The sequence below is a fragment of the Drosophila hydei genome, unplaced genomic scaffold (assembly GCF_003285905.1).
Source record: "Drosophila hydei strain 15085-1641.00,03,60 unplaced genomic scaffold, DhydRS2 tig00008139-arrow-pilon, whole genome shotgun sequence".
Taxonomy (NCBI): Eukaryota; Metazoa; Arthropoda; class Insecta; order Diptera; family Drosophilidae; genus Drosophila; species Drosophila hydei.
This window is the reverse complement of record NW_022045847.1, coordinates 1442430-1460819: the sequence shown is the minus strand read 5'-3', so window position 1 is coordinate 1460819 and position 18390 is coordinate 1442430. Positions and strand designations below refer to the sequence as shown.

Sequence of the window (18390 nt, the reverse complement as noted above, 5' to 3'; positions counted from 1 at the left end):
TAAATTGTTATATATAAGCAATATATGTTTTTACTAAATGTAGATTTTATATATGATATTTTAAATTTTAGTTCTAAAAAAATCAAGAAAATAACAATGAATATTTATATCTGAAGATACTCATTAACTACAAAATAAAATACAATTATTGCATAACAGCAGTCAGTAAATATTTAAACCTGTAATGAAGGTTTCCATTTTTAAAATGAACATAACAAATATATTATCATAATCATCTTCTTGTTCTTATATTCTTATAATAGGTACTTACCAAGGAACCTATAGGCGCCATGCATGGCCAAATAGCCTTGAAAGAGTGTTAGTAGTACACCATACCATATCGACCAGAGCGAGTTCAGATGCAAATAGCTGCTGGAGTCGTGACCAGAATGCTGCAGATTCGTATATCGACTCTGATGGCGCTTCGACTTGATGTATTTGGCCTGAAGCTGCTGCTGTTGCTGGCTTAGACTATTGCTAGCTGCGGTTGCATTTGTCAGCACCGAGTTGCATATGCTCGAGTTGAGGCTGCCACCGCCTCCGGGACCTCCGCTACCACCGCCCCCACCACCGCCACCGCCACCTCCTCCGCCGGAACTACCGCTGGCTCCATGCTTGCCGCCCATTTGAAATGGAGTTTGCTTTGTCTAGTCTCTTTGTTTGTCGATTCTCACGCTTTTGTTTTCTCTGTCTCACTCTCTTTCTCTCTCTCTCTCTCCCTCTCTCTCTTTGCCTCTATTACTTTTTCTATATCTTTGTCTCCGCGCTTGTGCTATGGCAACAAATGTTGACAGTAAATTTCACAGCTATTTGTATTGATTTCGTGTTGATTTTGCGCGTTGATTTTCTATTTGCTTAAGTGATGCTCATTGTTGTTCCCATTGTTGTGTGCTTTGTTATTATTGCCCTTGGTATTGTTGCTGGCGATATTATTTGCTCGCTGATATGCCTCATTTTGTGCGTCCAGCATTTGTTGATTGCTGTCGCATATTTAGCACTGAATATCAATTGATTCTCTCTATATACGTGTGTTGATTAGTTATTTTGTTAGCTGCAATGAGAAGTGGCATAAAAGGAAATAAATTAACTAGAATATAACATGTCTTACATATTCAGTATATCATTATGCTAGCTTACGGGCATAATTTCATATATTCTATAGATATTATTTAAGGCATAGTTTCATTTTAACTATGTATAGAATATATTGTCTTCATGTACTATAAGCATCGATCTTTCATCTTCCTAGAGTCCGATGCCTATGCAATGAATAATAAGAGAAAATCCGCAGCTTTTTTTGGAGCATTTATTTTAATATCTCTGATGCCTGCGTCATAATCTCTTTGCCAATAACCCATAACTCATTGCTCACTAAATAATAATCAATTTATTGCTCATTTTTATGTACATATTGGTTAAAGAGGGATTGAAATTTTGAAAAATTAAAACTCTAGACGCTGACACTAATGCTAATACCTAGGCCAAACTAGAATTTCAGTTGAGCTTTCAGCTTCTGCTTCTTAATGCCATTAAAATTTCAAAATTTCAAGTATAAATTACAAAAGCTTTATAAAAGTTTTCATATCGTAAAAATGCAGTTTTCTTATTGAAATTTATTTTTAGCTTTAATAATTTTTTTCTAATGAACTCAAGTGAATTAAAAGACCAGAACGAGGCCTATGCCAAGAGTGAAGCTGCATACTTTTTTCATCTGCAATAAATACACACTGAAACAAAAGCAATACAAGATATTTCCATACAGCGCACATTCAAAAAAATAAATCGAAAACCAAATACTAACAAGTGTTAAGCATAAATTGTAACTTTAATAAACAATATTTGAAATATGTCTGGAAAGTAGCTTTAAGCAGTCACAAATCAATCGGCAAAGGCGTTGCCACAGACAGTTGCCTTCCTTCCCTGGGCCAGCAACAAGCAATTGTTTGTCATGTGGCTGTTGCAGATGGCGCATAATTAAGCCGTCGTGGCAGGCGGCCAACAAAGCAAATGGAGACCCGCGGGAGCAACTGCCTGGGAAGTACACACAGGCATATGTGTGCACGTGCATGTGCTTTTCAGTTCCAGCTGTCTTTGTCTGGCGCTTGTTTATGCGTTGCGCCTTTGAGCCGCAACATGCATAATTATAGACAACATATAGGCACACGAGCCGGCGCTAATGGCAACCAGGTATGCCTCGTGCATTGCGTGTTCCGGTCGGGATTTGCTGCAAGGCTACAGCAATAAGAACATAACCGCTAACTGTTTACGAGCTGCTGTTGCTCCCTCATTTTTTTTTTAACAAAATGTGGCGTTTTGTTAAACAAACCACCAAGCCACCAGCCGACACATTATCAGCCTCAATTTGTTGCTTGTCATGCAAAAATTAAATAATTTGCTGTTGCACGTAATTAAAAACTGTGAAAATTAATTGATGCTAATGTGTTGGCAATATAATTGGCAATTGCTCAATTACGAGTGGGAACTCGAGCAGCTTGGACGGGAATTATCATTCTGAATGGAAATATATTGACGATCAAAACATATATAACTATATGTTATTAAACAACTTCTTGTGTATTGCACACATAACAATGTAGATAAGATATGTGATAGCGAATAAATATCTGCTAATCTCGTAACACAAAATACATATAGGTATGTGTATTGTTCGTATACATATGTATATTACATCTCAACACACCTGCGGGTGAGTGTTAGCTTTAAGCCAATGCCGTCAAACACATTATTTGGTTCTTCAACATCAGCTCAGCAAAGCATCAAACTGAGATACATGTAACAAAAAGCAGCCTATCATTTCATCATATACACGTCTTATATATATATATATATATATATATATATATATATATATATATATATATATATATATATATATGTATATATGTATTTCATGTTTTCGTAATTGTGCAGTCTTGAGCTGTGTCAACAGTCCAGCTGGCAGTCGACTCCTGCTAGTCGTGCTTTGCAAAGGACTTCCTCTTACATGTTGATATTAATTTTATGTTAATTACAATCTTTACATGTTTGTTTGCTTCCCTTCCTCGCATCCACAGCGTAGGCCATGTGCTTCAGTCGTTGGATCCAAGTTCTGGGCTGGGGTGGCTTCTGCTGCAGCGGGTGGGTCTTGTGTTTTGATATGCTCAGCATCAGATTAGCCTGCCGCAAAAGTCATAAATGCAGATGCCGACATTTCTTTTGTCCCCCTTGGGGCATTTGCTTTGTTTTTAACTCGCATTTCAGCTCTCTCCATTCGCCCACTCTTAGCTTTGCAACGCTTCTCCACCTTTTGGCAATTTGTCGCGTTCGCACGACCTTAACGCAAAGTGAAACAGCCCCTTTATAGCTTATGTGTGTGTTTGTGTGTGTGTGCTTGAGCGGCGAGTGTCTTCGTATGCATCTCTTAGTCGCACACTCCTTTGTGGCTCATGGCGTGAAATAAAAGTTAGCTCTTGATACCTTGAAGAAAACAAGTAAGCGTATACTCTAACTTTTTAGTACCTGATCCGCGTCGAGATTCTGGCACTTAAAATTCTTACAATCCATTAAGTTAATAACGTTTGCAGAAAAGTACACACCCTTTTGAAATATTTATGATTCTTAATAATCTCATAATCACATGATGCCAAAGAAATTAAAACTGTTGTACTTTATCATAAAAGCCAAGTTCAAATATTGTTTTTTCTCTAATTTATATTTACTTTTGAAGTCATGTTTATGCATTTAATTTCTTTTGATATTTATAGCTCATAGGCATTGCTCTTCATATGTGTAAGGGAATTTATGCTTCGGCTACAGAAGCCATTCCTTTTTGCCGTTATCTTTTTGTATGCACGCCGCAACGCAAATGAAAAAGTTCACTTAACTGCATTTATCTGGTTTGAGTATAGTTCTCACCTGCATTGTGGCTACGACGTTCGACTTTATCTGCCTCCAAACCACACCAACCGCATTAGCCGCCATTGCCGTACATGCCACACGGCCACTTCACATGCCACCGAAAAATGCTAAATGACACTTGAGCAGCAGTCGAGAGCACGCCCCGCCCGCGGATATACTCTTCTAGTGCTCTGCATGTGAAGAGGCCATACCTAGACACCGCCCACGATTACTTTTGGCAGTTTGCCTTCAAGAGACTCAAGTCCACTCATGCTAATTTATATGGAGAGCCCAACCATCTGTGCATGGCTTTCACTTCAATTCCCGCTCTCGTCTCGTATCCAGCAGAGTCTTTTTGAAGTTAAATGAAGTGGGCAAAGAACAAAGCAAACAAACAGAAAATATGGTTCGCTGCAGAGAGCAGAGAGTTCGTCAAACACAGTTAAAGAGCGTCTTTTTCTGTCACAGCCCGTTGCATGCCACGCTGAGTGCCAGGCACACAGTACGACTGGCAAACCACGAGACGCTGTCAATTTTCATTTCGTATATTCATATTTCTTTATATATATATTACCGATTGATGTTGATGTTGGTGGCACTCTATTCAAAATGAGTTCATGACTTGAACATTTCCTGCAACATTTGCTTCGTTTACATAACCCGACGAGCGGCTGCATTTTGTAGCAAATATTTTTGTGCACTGCGGAATGCAGCTGCCCCCAGATCAAACAAAAAACAAACCCCTCTAAAAGGGGTGGGGATGCTGTGCAAAGTTTGTTTTTGGGGCGCGTGACAACTGCCTCGTCGCACCACCAAGCAGCATAGCCAGAGTAGCAGCCAGGAAAGAAACAGAAAGAAATGGAATAAAAAACAATTTTGTGCATTGCTGCAGAAGCAAAAGTTTAACAACGATGCGAAGGAAAGAAGAAAAAACACGTGGCATGTTTTGAATTGGATTTACACATGTGCCGAGCTAATACGTGTCTTGCACGACGACGTTTTTCAATTTCCAGCAGCCGCAGACGTGCGACAGCAATGCAGCAAAAAATCGTTGCCTACTTTTTGGCGCACGCAATTTAAGTGGGTCAACCACACAATAACTATGATTTATTATAATGCCAGGCCCAATATTACCGAACTAAGCAATAAAATTCAAAATACATTTTACGCGAATACTGCTTGAAATTTATTAGTGCAATTAAAATGTGTCAGAAAAAGAATATATAAAAATAAAAGCGCATAAATTGCGAGTGCATAAATTAACAAGCGAGCGGGCTAAATCAGAACCACTGCACTCGTTTAACAACACTAACAACCACTTCGCAGCCACCATACACAGGGACCACAACTCCACATACCACCACCAAATAAAAAACATTCGACAGCACGCATCGAAATGCGTTGAAATGCGACCAATTTTGTAGAGCTTAAATTGCGTTAGACCTTAGACGAGCGCAGAGACGAAAGCCAACCTAACCACCCCGACATTAGCATTTAGCGAGGGTGTGTCAATACACTGCAAGCAATTTCTGCAAACATAAATATACGTGCGTCGAACTGTCGTTTGTTTGAAGAGCTTCCTGGGTCTACTGAACGTAAATAATAAGTTTACAGCGATGTCTTTTTAAGAAATGCCTTTATTCCTATTTTTAAATAAATCTTAAGCATTTTTTTAAATTTAGAGTTAAGACAATAAAAAATATTTATAATATTTGTAGTCTCAATTTTATGATTTTATTTGCTAATTATAATTATTATTATTTAGTACATTCGTTCAGTGTATAGAAATTTTCCTAGACAGCTACACAGTGTATATGTTGTTTTTACTTTTCGCCTGCATTCCGGGCCAGGCTCGTAAAAACGCCGGGAATTTATCGCTTTGGAGTAGATTTTGGGGTAGAGAACGTAAAACATAAAACACCGGGGCATCGGGGGTTGTTAGTGTTGTTGTTGCTATTATTTTTGTTGTGCAATTGTCGTCAGATGTTGTAGTTGTTGCATGAGTGGTTCCGAACATAGCTGTGTATCGAGAGCGTTTGAGGCAAAACTTTTGCCGCTTAAAGAAAATCGATGAAAAGCCTTCTCCCCACATGGCGCCCATGTCGATATGCCAACCCTTGGCATGCACAGGCACAGGTGGTCACACACACAAATACAAATACACATACTTATATATATATATATTTAAACATATATATGTATACATTGTCGTTTCAATAGCTCAGGACACGCCACATTAAGCGACATTTTGTTGTGATCAAATTGTGTTGCCTACCTTCCGGGGCGCTGCTAAGAAAAGGTTTTCCCTTCCGTTGAAGGAAACTGCGCACTGCGCACTTCGCAAAACGATTCAAAGCCAACAACGCTTTGAGTTGCAGTTGACGTATGAAGTGTATAACTTGTATTCAACGAGCCGTCCGAAACAACCTTTTGCTGTTGCCTCACATATTTTTTTTACCATTTATTTATCTAGCGTCGTTTGTAGTTATTTATTTATTTATTTATGTTTGTATCTCTTTTTTATTTGTTTATTGTGAGTTATTTTGGCCCAGTTGCTGCCATCAATTGCACTCGTAGTTAAAATTGGTTTTTTAATTAAACGAAACGAAACGATACGAAATGAACTCTAGCCTCGTCCCTATATCCCTATATCCCCGTCTGCATTTCTATCCCATTTCCCCTTTAGTTGAAAGTTGAAAATTGCATTGGCAATGACTCGTGGAAACGAACTAAATGCTATATATGCTCTCTCTTATTCATTTATATGCCAAGAGCGAAGTTTCCAGCCGGAGCATACTGACAGTAAGGCAGACCAGCAACAACAATCCTAACAACAGCAACAACATGAGTTTTAAGCTCGTTGATTGAATATGTGAGCAGTAAAATTAAATTAAAGCAAGCAAGCACGCTACTAACAGCCTTTAGATACCCTACTAGGATTTTAGTCTAGTACTATAGTAATATAACTAAATAACATATTTTCTAATTCTTCACATCTGTTAGATAACTTAAAAAGCAAATTACAAATGATTGATTCTAGCGAGTTTCGAATAAAAGAATTATTATTTATTTATTTGTTAAAAACTGGCTCAATTAGCTCAGATTTGAATAAAATAGATAGATAAAGATGAGAAGACTCAGCAGTGTGGCCAGACTATATGAGCTGATATAAAATTTAAAGCGAGTGTTGAGCAATGTTTCTATATGTATAAGGGTATCTCAACAATATATAAGAATGTAGAGAATACAGTTTTACAAACTTCAAGTCTAAAGCCCTTTACTTATTGCGTTTCTGACATACACGATTTAGTATTTCTTGATTTGAACCGCCCTTGCTGGGCGTATCTTAACACTATCGTACGTGAATAGTCACAATTATATACAATGGAATGGTTTGCTTATACGGATAGACGATGACCAGCAAACCCTATATATTCATTTCAATTCGTGAATGGCTATAATTATAGCAATAATATAAGTTTGGTATTTTTATATATATTATATATTATATATATATATATATATTTTTCATATTGGAGACCCAAAAAGGATACCTAGATACAAGGGGTCAAAATTCACGGACAGAGCAAAAGCCAAAATATGAATCAATGTTCTAAGTTAATGAAATGAATTTTATTAAGTTACACAGAGGAAAATAAATACAGAAATATATCAATATAATATAATATATTGTGCATTTATTATGAAATTTCTTGAGAAACCATATCAGATTTATTAGGCGCATATCTCAAGCATCGAGCATAAAGTAAATATTTCTACTCCGCATTGCATTGCATTTGGTAATTGCAAAATTGTAATTGCAATAAATGGCACGTTGTTTGCTCATCAATCGCCGACGTCCATCGCAGCCAAAGGCCAAAGGAAACAGAGCTGCATTTGTAGGTCAGTGAGGGCGTTGGACGTGGCGTATGAGCAATGTATCAAAGGGCCTTTGCCTTTACCTTTGCCTTCGTCTCAATGTTGGTCCATTTAGCCAGCCGTTGTTTGCCTGCCAACTCGCTTAATTGATTTCCTAATGAAAGCGCGCGCCTTAGAGCAGATTGTATTCGCATGAAAACAATCCAGTCTTGGATCAATAAGCCGAGCAATATTTAAAGCCTGTCTGATTTCATTGAACAGTAGCAGCCATTACAACGACAACCACAAAAAGACATTAAAATGCAAATTTCGTATAGAATAGAAATATTTGCAAATATGCAAAACACGTCTTAGAGAAAGCGCTGGGAAAACTAGAGTACAAAGGCAGAAATGTTGTAATTTAGACGACTAGTATGTCAATTATGTGCACTTTGTGGCTGCAAAGGGGCGTGTGCCATGCTCGAATCACAAGGTGTGCAGTCAGTCGGACTCTCAGCGCAAGTATTTTCTCATAAATATAGAAATAGCAAGGAGCAAAACCGCACGACCCTAAAGATAAGCCAAGGGACAGCCCGACAGGCAGGCTGACAGACAGGCGAGCCGACCACAGGAAGCAAGCAACTTGAGTTGCAAGCTATTAAAAATTGTAAATGCCAGAAATTGAGACACGATCAAAGTTGACAGCAAATTTTCAATTTCAGTTAATGTCGGAACCGAGTAAGCGAAACGAGAAATCATAAAATAGACCAACAAACAAACAAAACAACTGCAGTTAGAGAATAAATCCGGCTCAAACTCCTGACCGTACTGCTGTTTGTGCTGCTGCTATTGCTGCTCGTCACAACAACAAATTTATTGTTGGCCAGAACAAGGCTTCATTGCAAATGCTGAGCAAATAGCAGCAGCATCCAGGCATCGTAGCGCAAGTGCGAGCGAGAGTTGAGTGGAGCGAAAGCCACAACTGGCAGCTGGCAGCTGGCAGCTGGTAGCTGGTAGCTGTTAGCTGTTAGCTGTTGCACTCGGCCAGTCCGCAAATCAAATGCCAGGCCTGGTATCTGTCTAGAGCCAAGGCGAAGCAGTGGGGTATACAACCCCTTGGCCTGCCACATGAATGCCGATAGTTGTCAAAGATTATAACACGAGCACCACCAGCAAAATGCTTCCGAAAGGGCTACGAGAGCTGGTGTAATGGAAGATTCTCATGCAAGTGTCATAAACTTTCAAGCAATGAACACATTTGCGCATATTTGCATAAAACTCAATGGATGAGCGACGACGGAATCTGGGCCAAAGGCCAGAGCAGCTTCCGCAACGAGCTCCAAACGCTGCAAGCAGTGCAAGAGCCCAAGACGAAGCATAAATGCACTTTATCTGCCTCTGCCATCCATCCTCTCTATCCGTAATTAAGTTGACTTTGGACATGGGAAAAAGGACGGAGATAACATGCACATCAATAAGCAAAAATATCGCCCTAGTATTATGTAATATGTAACAATTATGAAAAGTAGCCATTTACAGGTTCTACACTTTTAAAAATATAATCATAAAAAAAAAAAAAAAAATTAAAGGACTAACATTGCAAAATGCTCCTAAAAAACTTTAAAATGTGTCCCACTAGCAGATACCCAAAGCAAAAATTAGATGTTTGACAAAAAAGTTTGCTTCAGGAATCGAACTTTCGTCATCTCGGCCAAGAAAATGGGAGCGCTAAGCACTACTTGCCACACGAGTTTAAGATTTGAACATTTTTATTATTAACGGATTTTAAAGAATTTCAGAATATGATCTACATATTTATTTGAATGTGTCTTTTTAATACAAAATTTAAATAATTTTATTAAATTTTGAAATTGGTATTCAGTATTTTAAAAAATCAAAATTTTATAAAATTACCAACTTAATATAATTTCTGAGATCGACATTCAGCTTGCGTTCATCCATACGAGTGTTCGATAGGCAGACAGAGCTATTCAGCTTATCATGCTGTTTTTTTTATATTCTGCCACGCCACTTTCTGCTTGTTAAATATTTTTTAACGAAATTATTATACCCTAAATTTCAATATCCAATGGGTTCGAAAGACAGAAGAAGACATTTACTATTTCACTACATGTAATTTGTGTGAAAAACATCTTTCTTATCAATGAAAGGGTATTCAATAGAGAAATTTGCCTCCTGACAACGTATATAAAGTTGTTGCTGCTCATCTCAACTTTCTTACCTCTATATATATCTCTTTCTGTCTCTCTAGTGCCGTGCTCAATATTTACACACTTATGTGGAACATCTCCTTTAGCATCAGCATCCACGACGCTTATCTACTTTACCCATTGGCCTCCAGCCGTTAAGAGCACAGTTATTGGCAATAGCTGGTGGACTGCTGCATTGGTTGGCTGGCTGTTCATAGTCAGCCGGCGCCCATATAAGCCACGATTATTAAAAATTGAAAATACTTTGCCAACGGGAGAGTCGCAGTAAGGCTGCTAGAAGGGCAAAGTTTTTGATTGCAGTTTATGCATATGAATGAAGTTGTTTGGCTTTTAACTTTGCCAACAAGCAAAAGAACAAGAGCCAAGAAAAAAAATACCTTAAAGAACATCTTTGGATAAAAGAAAGTAAAAGCAAAAGAAAAACTATTGACAATTTGCATCAAAAACTGGCAGAGAGCAAAGTACATTTCCCAAGAGCGGCTCATAATTAAGTTTACGATCGGAATTGAACCGGGCGAAGTGCGAAGTCGGAGAGGTCGAACAGGTATAACTTTTGCCAGGCCGCAACTGCATATTAAACTGGCCAGCACTTTGACTAAATTGTGGATAAAAATGCATTATTCATTTGGTAAACATTTTCCAGCCCTCTGCCCCAATTCGGCTGTCAATCCAACCATTAGGTAAAGCGTCAAGCGTAAAATACAAAACTGAAATTTTGTGTTCAACAAATGTTGACAGGAGCCCAGCCAAGTTGCGGTACCAGAAACAGGCAGCTCCATTAGAGACGTCTCCGTAGTCCGGAGTCCACAGTCCGGGCCGGGTTGACAGCTGGCGCTGACGGAGATGCGCGACAAAGTGACGCAAAGTTTAATTGAAATTCTAGAAGAGCGAAGCAGCAAAGCCAAGCTGGCTAAAAAAACACACCAAAAGAGAAAATGAAAATGAAAAAAATAACTGCGCTTCAACTTCAAATTAGTTTTACATAAATTTGCTGAGCTGAGCAAAGCGAAGGAAAACTTTTCCATTCAATATATACAAAAATATTGTACGCATAATTAGTTGCCATTAATTCTGATATATATTTTCATATTTTGCATATTGAATGTGACAGAGATAAAGCAACTGCTGAAAGTAAGCCATATAGATAGTGATTTAAGAAGAATGAGTAAATATATAACGTAGGCAGTCAATAGACTAACTCCTTGAAGAGCTATCGATTGCTTTTCTATATTAATTAAATTAATTAATAAAAAAAAAGTTAAAATTTATAGAACAAACTTTTCTTTCACTTTTCTTCATCATAACAGCTTCATTTTTCAATATAGCAACATTTATTAGATAATTGGAGTTTTCGCCGAAGAGGCAAAAGTCTTTAACAGTTTGCCAAACCTATTCAGCTGAGCTGCACCTTGTACCCTGTACCCTTACACAAATCAGATGAATGTTTAATAATTGAAGTATTCCCAATATTTTATGAGATATAAACCATTTTATTGAATGAATAATATATAGATATAGAATAATATATAGAAGCCATATATGTTCACATATAATGAAATATTACGCAAATTTGTCTTCACCTCACTCGCTGAGTACGTTAATACAAATGAGCGTGGTAATACTTGGTGGCTTCACCCTTGGCTGGAAAATAGAATTGATTAAAGTACTTTATGGAAGCAGTTATTGTACAATATTTGAGTTTCATTTGCCTAAATTGTTTGCGTAGCAAAACCAAAGTGAAAGTAGCTGAGTATTCCATTTGTCTGATTAATTGCAAATCATAAATCACTCGACTGATTTTTAACCTTTTTCACCTGCCAAGAGTTTTGCTCTGATTGAGAGCGAGAGAAACGGATTTATAGATTAACATTGAGCTCTGCTCTTTTCTTTATATATAGGTATATAGAGACAGATATATGTATATTCATGTATATTTATTTGTCTTGCAATTTGCTTTATGGCTTGATGTTGCTTCTGTTCCATATGCCACCGCCTAAATATTTTATTCGCTCAGCTCAATATGGCGGCTCTCGTGCCGCCATTTTGTTATGCGCCATATTTCATTTCCGCTTGTCGTTGGCTTTGTTTGTTTTTGTTGCTGCTGCTTGCTCGGCTGCTGCAAAACTCAATTATTTATGCATGTCACGTCATTTTCGGCTAACCAGCAGCAAAAGCTAAAGCAACAACACCAAATTGAGCCGGGTATGAAAGAAATTTTGCGCAGGAATTCAAATGTCACCGCCAAAGCTGCGACTGCCATTTTATTTGTTGTTATTTTGCTAAAATTTGCAGCTGTTCTAATACTACAGAGGCTTGGAACCGAAGTAGAAGCTGCTTATTACATTTCCTCTCGCGCGTGTCTGCTGTGTGTGTGTGTATTGTATAAGTAATGCCTTTAGCTAGATTTATGAGCGAAAGTAGCGTCTAGGGCAGAGGAGGCCTGTCCACACGTGGCCTGTTGTAGGCAATTGAATTGTAATTTCAGTCATGATATATTCATTTTTGATATGGCTTGCAATTTTTCATCGCCTTCACCAGAAAGTTATAACTTAATTGATGTTCTGGTCGCTACTGTGCAGCTGTTGGCGAGCCTTTCATTCCAGCCGGCCATCAATCAACTTACTTGTCAAATTTTAAAGAACTCACATGAAGTATACGCCGCCTGAACTGGTCGATGAAGCGTGTTTTATAATTTGATGCACAGAATATAAAATCAAATAAAACAACTTCTTTTTTAAATTAAATCAACACGCGCTCAACAATAAAATGAAAAAAGCAGCAACAATAAAATAATAAAAATAAAAGGAAAAAGAAAAATAAAAATAAATAAAATAAAACAATACAAAATCAGGCCGAAGCGGCGTTGACTTCAATGAAGCGTTAAATTGAATTGTTGTCGCGTTGTAGCCACATTTAATGCCCCTCCCACCGCTTTCGCGCTCACCCACGCCGGCAGCAACCGCACCCAATGCATAGTCTATTTATATTATTATTATATTATTTGCAATTTGCCAAACTGTTCCTCGGCAGTCAAAGAGCAGATACCCACGTTTTACGGCCATGCAAATGGATATCCCAGCCCCCAATGCCTTGGGGTCTATGGGCTGGAATGGGGTGTGAGGGTGTATGTCTGTTTGGGGCAGTGGAGAAAACGTTCATTGTAATCAAGTCATAAATTGCTCAATGCGTCGGACCGGAACTTAAACAGCGTTAAACCCATTGCCTAACAACGGAATGGAGCAGCACGTGTCACACACACACACACGCATACACACGCTTGGTAACCTAAAGATTTATCTGAATGTCCTTTGCTTGGCTTTCAATAAGAAGGGATTAAGTTGAAAAGTAAACTACAAACGAGAACGAGTTACTTTCTGTGTGTATGTGTGTCTCAGCCCAAAAAGCCAATAAAAGCACAGATCTCATATCTATATATATGTATACATATATATATATATATATATATATGCAGCCGTTGCCAAGACACTTTAAGCAGCCAGCCTGTAGCTCCATGCTCGTGCCCAGACTTTTTGCCAGTATGCGCTCTGGCGATAAGTGTTATTTTCAACTGCCAGCTGTGATTCTCCAGAAAAGTTTCATGTTACCAAAGCGACATGGGCCACAGTTCCCTTCGCTCCCTCTGGCCGCTCAATCCACCCACACTTTCTATAGCCTGTGCCTTTTCTAGATACTCTGTAAGTGTGTTTAAGCGTGTGTATGTGTGTGTCAGCTATAAATTTTCTTATCACAAAGGGCCACCGATAAGGCACTAAAATTTGTCTGCTTTAAACTGCTGCAGTTCGAACACTTTTATTTATGTACTCCTACAACAACCACTTTAAGCCATATTTATGTATCAGAAAGAAAGGAAAACTCTGCACTGGCATTCACTGAATCAAATTTCCTGTTGTTTTTCGACTTTTTTGTTGTTGCTGAGGAAAATGATGTGGCACATATGCCGAGTCGAAAAACTCATGACTCATTCAGTTCATATCAACGTTAACGGCACTTAACTTTCGCACTCCGCCTAAGATGTTTGTAGTCATGCTTTAGCTTCATCTAATTTTCATAAGGCCAAGTGGAATTTGTACTCACGAAAATGTACTTCAACCATCGCCTTAAGTGGGCGGCATTTCCAAAAGCGGGACGAGATCTTTGAAAAGGCCACAAAGCCAACCGTCAATGGAATTTATTTTACCAGCGAGTGAGGCCATATCGTGTATATATCATAAGCAGCGTAATTTGATTGGGCAATATGCATATTGCGTTGGCAGCAGCGGAGGCAGCGGCAGAGACAGAGGCAGAGCTAGGTAATACTTGTAGCTAGGTAATGCTTAAATTTGCTCTTATTAGAGCCTTTTAATATACATTTATTTTTATTCTATTTATGCGCGCTTCTTTATGTTTTGAATATACTTTTTTCTTATAATTAGTATCAATTTTCAATGAACTTAGTGATGACTATAGAAATAGAGTATAGGGAGTGCTTGGAAAGGAGACATCTGCCTATAGACTACGCCTATTCGCAGCTAATCCCAATTAAATATTTCACAATTAATTAAATCGTGCATTTAACACCTCTAATATAATATAATATAATATAATATAATAATACTATTAATATTTTTGTAGGGCCTGCAACTGTTTATCAACAATTTCACTTTTGTTTTATGGAAAGCATTTTATAAAGATTGTGAGTTCCACGTTCAAAAGTTGAAAATTGTTTGCCTCGCTGCTGTTGCTTTAAATTTTTTGTCCCATTTTTAGCGGAAAATTTATAAACTGTGCAGGAAAAATGCACACAAAATGCGCACACGAATTTTAGGGTAATAATTTATAGGCCAGTTTCGGGCCTCACGGCTCACAGGAATAACTTTGCGTTGCTCAATTTGTGCAACCATTTTATATTATTAATGGTTAGCATTGTTGTAGATGGCAACTGGCAAATGGCAACTGGTTGGCTTTCAAAGGATTTGCTTTCAACTCAAACAAATGGAATTTGCGAAAATGCATTTCCATTGTGGCCGGAGGAAAACGAGTCCGAAAGCATTTTCCTTTCCCTATGCAATTGTAGTGCGAAGATTTTGGCAGCCTCTTGCTGTGGTGACACATGCCAAAAAATGCGACTGCCATGAAACCGGAAACGAGCAACAACAACAACAACAACATACAATAGATAGACGTCAACCATTTTGTGGGCATTTTGTGCACTCAGCTGTGCCAGCTGCTGTCTGTGCCCACAGTGCTCTCCCTTCGCCTCCATGCATTCTATTTGCTTTGTTGTACTATGTATTTTATGACTTGTTATTGCCACGCCCCTGCCAAAACAGAACAGAAAGCGCCTGGCCAAGCCCTACCAAAACTTTTTGCATTCAAATTACAAAAACCAACGTTGAATGCCCTGCAGTCAAGACAGAAGAGTCTCACGCTTAGACACACTTTTGTCTCTCCCCCACCAACCACAAATCTGTGTACCTTTTTGCAAAATTAAAGTCTTGATGAAATTAAAGGGCACCAGATCTTACATTTAGTTTTATTATATGGAGCATTGGTATATTTAAAAAATATAAATATCCGTTTTAGTCAGCCATAAAATAAAGATTGCAGATATTAATTGCCAATAGTGGTTTTGTTCTGTTCCAAAAAAATAAAGAATAAGTAGACTATGAGTGTATGCAATTTATTATATATATAATATATATGTATATGTTGTTTGTAAGCATATAATACAATTTTTTTATTTTTAGTTTTTAAAATATACAAATAAACAAATTTTATATATTAGACTTCTATATTTATACCAACTATATTTCGACCTGAAGACTCCTCTAGTCAATGTTCATAAAAATCAAACTATTCTAAATATAATTGCCCAAAGAAATGTCTTCTAAAATATTAAAATAAATATTTAAAAATTCATTAAAAAGTACGAGATATCTGGGTATCTGTCAACTTAAGTTGTAGCCTTTAGAGGTGCTTGTGCTACATTTGTGTTTTGGAGTTTTCTTCGTTTTTTATCTTTCTGCTGAAGCCCCACGCCCCCCTCTACAGCCGGCACATGTGAGAAAGCAAAAGCAAACCCAATAGCACTTTAGCAGGTACTATGCCAAGAAGAAAACTGAAAGGATCTCCAGACCATTGAAGTCCATTCCTGCTGCTGCTGCTGTTGCTGCTGTTGCTAAAAGTGTTCGCCAAGTGTTGAGAGATGTTTTGTTGTAGCTATTCACTTGATGGCAGATTTCTACCTTTTTGCCTAGTTTTGAACAACAGGAAAGAAGTTTTTCTTGTGTTCCGTTCGGTTCGCCGCTTTGTTTACGGCCAAATACAAAACAATGCCATTCTTACACATGAGTGCATTTGAGCCAAGTTTTTGCAGTAGTGGCAGCAGCAGCAGCAGCAGCAGCAGTTGTTGTTGACATCTCGCATTCAACTTGAAATTAGAGCTATTCTCCAGCTGTTGCTAAAGTCATGATTCAGCCTCTTCCCTTGCTTGGACTGTGACTACAACTGGGGCTCGGACCCGGACTCGGATTGCATATTTAATGCATTGCTCTAGGTCTTATTCGTAGTTCCACACGTTTACTTCCTGCCCGATGCTCAGCTATCCAAAAGTGAATTATTGCTAGCATCTGGCGGCAACTGAGCAGCATTTCAATTGGCCAAATCATTCGACTCATTGGCTCGAGCTTCCAGCTGAAGGCGGCTATGCTCCGAGCTCTTTGTTTGCTATTGGCATTAGTAATACAAATTGCACAGCGAAAGTTCAATAAACTACATTTAAAATGGGGCACACTAACTTAAAACAAATGAAGGACGGCCACGTAATCAGCCGCGAACGACTGCATAACTCACATTCCAAAAACAATTTAATTTGTTCAAGCATTAATATTTTCGGATTTGTCTCGCGCATTTTTATATTTATATTATATTTACTTTAAGTTACTGTGCCCCATTTTAAATGTAGGGAATATAAAGTTGTATATGATTTTGTTTACCGTTGAGACAGATTATATGTTCTTAATTGCAAATCCCTAGTTGCAATAGAAGCAATATACTAAGCCCTTATATAGACAGACAGACACAGTTTATTTTTTTTTCTTTTTCTGAATGAGTGCGAGAAAAGAAAACAAACAACCCATCGAAAGTAGGCAACAGATTTGGATTAAAAAAGATGAAGCAGGCTTTCCCTTTTGCAGCGTTTTAAGCCACTTTTTTACGTCAATTAGTGCAATTTTCATTCAGTTGAGTTAAGCTACTTAGATGGCTTGTAATGTTTTAATGTATACATGACTTTTAATGGGTGTGCACAACACATGAACCAACTTGGCAACTAACTACGGCATCATATTAAATATGTAAAACTTTGTATATCTATGGTTCTATGGTTTTTTCTGGTCAAATCGTATTTGCTCACACACATTTCAAAAAACATCGAATAACAAACAAGCAATTTGATATTTTTCATGATTTACATATAAAATAAATAATATCTACATATATTATGTGCTTTAAACCAGAAACTGCTCGAAAAGTTTTCGTAAGTTTAAATCAGATAAATTCCCCCATCAGTTCATGAATTGAGTTACGTTAGTTATTAAATGTCATCTATTAATTTTAATTAATAAATGGTCGCAGTGATGGGAGTCACTGGAAATGAATTCAGAAGCGTATTATAAATAATTTCAACTGACATTTCAAAAGATATTTGTCAGCCCAAATTATTTAATATTAAAAAATGTCTGCAGCATTTCCGATAATTGAATTTCAATTAACGAGCTGCAACTCACTTTTTTAATTAAAACTCTATTAAAAATAACAAAATTCAAAACTTACCACTGCTGATGAATTGGAGCACTTGTTTGATATGCTGCAAATAAAATGAGTAGAAATTTATGTGAACAATTGATTCATAAATCGAATGCACAAACAGCCAAATACAAAATAACATCAATCGTTATCAACAACAAAATGGCCACACAAAATGTCCTGCGTTCATTTTGTTTATTGACTTTATCGAGTGTCAAAAATGGCATCATAATCAGAGCAGTAAATAGAGAGAAGCCAAAAAAGTAAAAAAAAAACATTGAAGAAACACAGAAATAATAACAGCACAGCTAATGCTTGGCACACAGGACACTTCCGGCTGCCATTAGCCGAGGCACTGTCACAATTTATGGTCCCGGCGCTAAATCAAAAACTTTATGAAACCGACATCAAAATGCTGCTGCGCGTATTCCAATCTTGGCACTCCCACTTTCATACTTTTGTACATATTATTGAGGCGCCTGCCAAAGGAAGCGCCACAAAAAAAAACAAGTAAAAGAGCTTAAGATTGAGGTGAACGACTAAAAGATAGCCTGTTCATTTTACAAATGGCTGTGAATTAGCGACGACCTTTATAATA

General features: G+C 37.7%; 1 protein-coding gene and 1 long non-coding RNA gene across 5 annotated transcripts in view; one reads left to right on the top strand and one right to left on the bottom strand.

Moving 5' to 3' along the window:
• Positions 1 to 18390, bottom strand: part of LOC111601360 (protein tincar) — a 66413-nt gene that overhangs the window by 19785 nt on the left and 28238 nt on the right. For both annotated transcript variants that reach the window (XM_023317893.2, XM_023317895.2), the window contains exons 3-4: positions 17820 to 17853; positions 272 to 1051 (exon numbers count right to left, since the gene is read on the bottom strand). In XM_023317893.2, coding sequence (XP_023173661.2) covers positions 272 to 626 — 355 coding nt within the window. In that variant the 5' untranslated portion in view covers positions 627 to 1051; positions 17820 to 17853. The remainder of the gene's footprint in view (positions 1 to 271; positions 1052 to 17819; positions 17854 to 18390) is intronic.
• On the top strand, positions 9666 to 10913 carry LOC111601363. Of its 3 annotated transcripts, none has more exons than XR_002751545.2 (3): positions 9666 to 9888; positions 10028 to 10530; positions 10630 to 10913. It is a non-coding gene; the product is annotated as an uncharacterized LOC111601363 (long non-coding RNA). The 3 variants fall into 3 exon arrangements; XR_002751544.2 differs by having other exon boundaries at positions 9666 to 9927; XR_002751543.2 differs by having other exon boundaries at positions 9666 to 9959.